This window comes from Galeopterus variegatus, unplaced genomic scaffold (assembly GCF_000696425.1).
Source record: "Galeopterus variegatus unplaced genomic scaffold, G_variegatus-3.0.2 Scaffold22682, whole genome shotgun sequence".
NCBI classification, from domain to species: Eukaryota; Metazoa; Chordata; class Mammalia; order Dermoptera; family Cynocephalidae; genus Galeopterus; species Galeopterus variegatus.
Window position 1 is genome coordinate 1 of NW_007748793.1, and position 6,047 is coordinate 6,047.

The 6,047-nt window shown below is 45.2% G+C and overlaps 1 gene segment (V, D, J or C); it reads left to right on the top strand.

Annotated features, from left to right (window-relative positions):
* Positions 1–1,531: 1,531 nt before the first annotated feature.
* Positions 1,532–2,032, top strand: LOC103583402. The segment is given in 2 exon segments: positions 1,532–1,610; positions 1,719–2,032. Coding segments are annotated over 2 exon segments (393 nt in total).
* The last annotated feature ends 4,015 nt before the right edge of the window (positions 2,033–6,047 follow it).

Here is a 6,047-nt window from a genome sequence, read left to right on the forward strand (position 1 = left end):
ATTATATGTTAAATAAGCCAGGCACAGAAAGAGAAATATAGACATACAGAAATGCAGAAATACACAAAGAAAGAAAGAAAGAAAGAACAGACAGAAAGAGAGAGAGGGAGAGAGGGAGGAAGAAAGAGAGAAAGAAGGAAACAGCAAACACAATAGTATGTTGAACTTTCAGAAAGAGAACAGAACTGTAGTTACTAGTGGGGGGAGACTGGGAGAAGTAGGGGGTTAGAAAAATCGGTTTAATGAGTACAAGGAGTGAGTACCTTTTCTAACAATGAATATGCTAATTATTCTGATTTTACACAAATACTGATAGTCAAAACTGTAGCCCACAAATACATACAGTCAATTGTTTCAATAAAAAAATAAATAAATAACATGAAAACCACCCTTAAAACCCTTTAAAAACTCAGTGGTTATATTTGTATTATCAAGAATTCTTTTAAGTCCATCAAAAAAGACAAACAATTCAATTTAAAAAGAGCAAGAGAGCTGACGGGATATTCACAAAGGAGGATATATTAAGCAGGCAGCTTCCTCTTCATGAGACTGGATTGGATCACATCCCCAGGTGCTTAGAAGGCGTTGGCTGACAGAACTCCAGGGTCAGCACCTCCAGGAATTACCATCAGTTAAAGTGAGTATTTTCCCCAGGTCTCACCCGATTCCTAGTGCAGCTGCCATCTGAAGACTGGCTGGTATCTCCTTCACGACACACTGATTGATAAGATAATGTTTATTCCCCTGTTTGGAAAACGTGTTTCCTTCATGCCTCCCTTATTACCACAGGAAAAGTCAAGTTTGAGGCAGGTAAACCTCAAATCAGCAAGAGCTGTGCTGTGTCCTGAGATCCTGATGCCTAATCTAGAAAGCACCAGCCTTCATGGCAGCTTCAACAAAGGCACGTGCTAGTGACTGTGCAACTGGCCACTTGAGGGCGCTGTGGATCCACTGAGTGAGCTGCTGATAGCTCCGTCTGGGGAGGGAGGGTTAAGGGAGACAGTCTTGGCTTGGTCCCTGCATCAGAGATATTACTTGATGAACCAGAGGTACTGCTGGCACGGGAGGGGTTAATCTGAGTCTTCTCTCATCAACTGATGTGCAGGTGTGTTCTCATGGCAGGGAGCCAGGACCTGCAGCCTTGCCTGGGTAGAGGTCTCTCTGGAGCTTCCATTTGATGGGGAGCGTGATGAAGCTTCAGTGGGTCAGCCTGGATGACCCAGGCCAGGTGTGGACAGTGGAGCATCTGCCTCAGAGGAAAATCAGAGAAGCTGTGGTGGGTGGATGGCTGCCCCAAACCCTGCCCTGTCCAGCTCAGCACAGCCAGCAACCCCCGTGCTATAGGAGGCTGGACAGAATGGGGGAAGACCTGACACAGCTGAGCCTGTCCAGAGGTGCAGGATGCCTATGAGAGCCTACAGGGACGGTGACATCAGAACAGTGACATCACAGGCAAATCCTCTAAACAGAGAAAAGGGAGGAGCAATCTCCTGCCCACTCAACCTAGGAGGCCAGTGCCCTGAGTAGGGAGATGCCTGGTCCTGTCCTACCTGATGCTGCCTGGGGCACCAGGCTCTTCTGCTGTGTTACCCTTTGTCTCCTGGGGGCAGGTGAGTCCTGAGCACAACTGAGACATCCCTGAGTCCACAGTTTTTGGTCATTGCTGGAATACCGAGCACCTGGGTCAAGGCTTCAGTTTCTGTCTCCTCCCTCCACAGGTTCAGTGCATGCTGGAGTCATCCAGTCCCCAAGACACCTAATCAAAGGAGAAGGTGGACTGGCCATTCTGAAATGCCATCCCATCTCAGGACACAACACCGTGTACTGGTACCAGCAAGCTCCAGGTCAGGGCCTCCAGTTCCTCATTTCGTATTATGAAAAGATGCAGAGAGATAAAGGAAACTTCCCTAGTCGATTCTCAGCTCAGCAGTTCAGTGACTACCACTCTGAGCTCAACATGAGCTCCTTGGAGTTGGGGGACTCAGCCTTGTATCTCTGTGCCAGCAGTTTGGGCACAGCCCTGCAGACTTAGTGTCTTTCTGTACCCAAACCTTCCTGTGCCAGCTGAGGATGTAATGGGGAGAGGGGGTGGGGTTCCCTCACGGCCTTAGCCAAGCCCCATGAATGCTTCTAGTTCTTTCCTAACCCTCTCTCTGCCATAAGGACCTCAGGCAGAGTGCTCTTGAGCATTCCAGCCCCAGATCCACTGGACGTTCTCACATCTATGCCAGCATTTTTCAGTTCCTAGCAGGTGGCAGGAGCTCCTACTCTGTGCCACAGTGTAGGTTCATTATGTGTTTTAATGCAAGGATGGACATTAGTGTATCCAATTCATAGAAGTGGAAGATCACAATTTACTGTTTTATAAATAGTGAGTGAATCTCATGGACTTCCTCATCATTTCTAGTATCAGAGCCAGGATCAAAACTATATCCTCATGGCTCCAAAATCCAAGTTATCACAAATTCCATGGTACTCCCTGGGCATTGGTCCACAAGATGTAGCAGAGCACAAGCTCTTCAGTTGCAACACCAGCTGAGCTGCAGTGGAAGTCACACATTTTGGGATGGGGTTACTATGGCTGATTGTCTGCCAACTTCTAGGACATGTAATTTCAAGCCAGAGAATGTTTTTTCTGTCATAGTTCCATGTAGAATGGGGCCATAATATCTCCTAAGCAGGGGCTAAGTGACCAGGGGCATTTCCAGTACATCAGAGGACACAAGCAAGTAAACATAACCTTCTAGGAATTGCAAGTGGAGTGGGAGTTAATGCAGGGAGTTAGTGCTTATAAACCACTGCATGGTCCAGAGGAGGGAGGGTCTCAGAAGGCTGATGCACGTGCTCTCATGTCTACCACTAGTGATCAGAAAGTCTGAAGTTGCTCCTTTTGCCCAGTCAGGAACTGCAGGACACAGCTGAGAGTCACATGGTCCTGCAGTAACCAAGTGAGTGATTCAGAGGGAAGTGACAGGAGGTCCCTTCCAAATCCACCTCTCTGCTGCTGTCGGATGAAAATGTATTTCTTCTGCTTCCAAATTTTCTGCAAGTATAACTTGTCAAAGGAAGCTGTTTCCAAAAACGCGCTGTCATGAGAATCTGGGAAATGTAGTTTCAAGGCTTCCAGTTCTTGCAATGACATAGAGACAATTGGAAGACATTTAGTGATGCCCAGTGTCAAGAGACAATATTTAGCACATCCAGCTACACAGCACTGAGATGGAGAGTATGAGAATAAATGTTCATTTTCCTGTCATTTTGTTCATAAAAACTATTATAGTTTAGCTGCAGTAGTTTAACTGTTGCTCATTTGTTAATTTACTCAATGGATATTTCTGAAATACCTATTGTGTTAAAAAAATTCCTTGGCTTATGGAAATGAGATTCAATTGATAACACACCTCCCTTTTCTTTAAGAAGTTTAATGTCTGGCAATGTGAGATGCCCCAGTTATTCACACATGCATTTATGACGCATGGAAGCCACTTAAATCAGACAGTTCCCAGTCAAGGAACAGAGTACATGCTCAAAAGGTTGAATGAAGATAATTTATCAAGGGACTGGTGCAGAGGGGCAGACAGGTTTAGGGAAGCCAAGAAGTAGTTGGGGGCCCAGGGGTTGCCTGCACAGTGGGAAGCCTGCACAGCTCCTGAGCCTGAAGGGAGGGGCTGTGTTACTGCAGCTGCGTGAGAGCTACAGGGAGAGGCTGCCCAAAGGGAGGGCTCGGTCAAGGCCAGAAGCTTGGGAGATAAGAGGGTGAAGCCCAGATCCTCTGCACTCTCTTGGCCACCCTTCAGTCTGTTGCTGGTGCCTCTGACTGGTTAACCCAATGGAAAGCCTGGTAATGCCCTCCATAGACACCAGGCTTCTGCAGCCCAGCACAGGTCAGGAGGCCATGGAGGGCAGTGGGGGGGAGGGTGGGCTGCACATGGATAGTCATCAGCACAGCCACTGTCAAATTTATGAGGTGCCCTTTGCAGATGCAGGTGCATGTTTCCCAGTGAACTCAGACACTTTATCTCTACTCTTACGTGAACTTATAGAAAATCCCTCTATTTATTTCTCATTTGATGTGTGCCATATACTTAGGTGCATTACTTCAATTAATTTCTTAACCTTATATGGTAGAATGATTTACCCACATTTTGGAAGTGGAAAAAAGAAAAGAAAAAAAGAACAGATTGTTAGAGAGTTTAGATAATTTGCTAGAGGAGGCACAGCTAACAAATACAGAAGGTCTGCACTCACGATTTTTCTACTTTACGATGGTGTGTTAGTAATATGCGTTCAGTAGAAACCGTATGTCAGAGTTTGAATTTTGATCTCCTCCTGGGCTAGTGGTATGTGGTGTGATATTCTCTAGTGATGCTGGGTGGCAGCAGCCACAACTTACAGTCATCCATGTGATCAACCGACACACTACAGTGTACTGTGTTCAATAAATTATAGGAGACAGTCAACACTTTATTAAAAGATAGGCCTTGTGTTAGAGGACTTTGCCCAACTATAGATCATTGTAAGTGTTTTGAGCACTTTTAAGGTAGGCCAGGCTAAGCCATATTGTTCCATAACTTACTTGTATTAAATGTATTTTAGACTTACAATGTTTTAAACTTATGATGTTTTATCTGGATGTAAACACATCCTAAGTCAAGGAGCATCTGTATCAGAACTGGGACTCAATCATAGAACATACTTACTCTCACTAATGCCTTAAATCAGTCTGCCTTTGTGCATTTTAGGACATTTTCCTGTGTCCCTGGAGGTACCAGACACACGTACTTCTGGGTGAATATCTCATCCACATTTGTAATGAGTCTACTCTTTTCCTCATAGAAAGCACAGCCGATGGGACTTAGGTGATCCAGTCCTCTGTAGCCTCACCTCAAATGAAAAGAGAAGTCACACCTGTATTAGTCAGGGATCTCCACACAGACAGAACCAATAGGAGATGAGAGACAGACAGATGGATGAAGGGGGATTCTTTAGGAGACTTGGCTCCCATGACTATGAAGGCTGAGAAGCCCTGCACTGTGCTGTCTGCAAGCTGGGGAACGAGGGAGCCAGTAACGTGCCTCAGTCCAGGTCCAAAGGCCTCAGAAGCAGAGAAGCCAATGGTGTAACTCTCAGTTTGAGAACAAAGGCTGAGAAACGCGGACCACTGGGGCAACTGTCAGAGTCCAAAGGCCAAGGAACCTGTTGTCCAGAAAAAAGAGAGAAAATTGCCTTTCTTCTGGCCTTTTGTTCTCTCTGGGTCCCCAGCCTGTTGGATAGTGCCCACCCACAGTGAGGGTAGACCTTCATCTCCCAGTCCACTGACTCATAAGCCAGTCTCCATCTGAAACACACTTACAGACACACACAGGAATAATGCTTTACCAGCTATAAAGGCACCTCTTAACCCAGTCAAGTTGATACGTAACGTTGACCATCACAGTACCCGTGAAAACACACAGAGCCTGAGCTTGCAGGATATGCTCCTACCAGGTGAATTAATGTGAGACAGTGTAAAACAATTGTTTACATTCTAGTGACCCTGATCTTGAGGCTTTGAAACCTCTGTGGGTGTCAGATGGCTCTTGTAGCAGAGGTTGTCACAATAGGCTGATATCTAACTATGCAGAGTTTAGGCAAAGAGAAAAACTTACTAGTTCAACCTGAATGCTAACTTTCAGCAGAGCAGTCATGAAAGGCACCAGGACTGTCATGATGATGGCCCTTAGACTACAGAAATATTAGAAAAATTAAAGCAATACACAAATAAGGAATTGTATCCTAATGAGAATAAAAATTGAAGACAAGAATACATTTCTTACTAAAATCAGGGGAAAAGAATACGCACTTATAAGATTTCTTTAAAAACAGACTAAAATTCTTTTGATTCTGAGCTGTTATGTATATATATTACATGTAATTATTATACATACACCATAAGATGATTTATACACAATTGATAATTGGCTTGTTCCTGTGGGAAGGGGCGTGGTAGCCCAACTCTGCAACTCAAGCATTTGTCAGGGACAGTGACCTCACTGAATCACTGATAG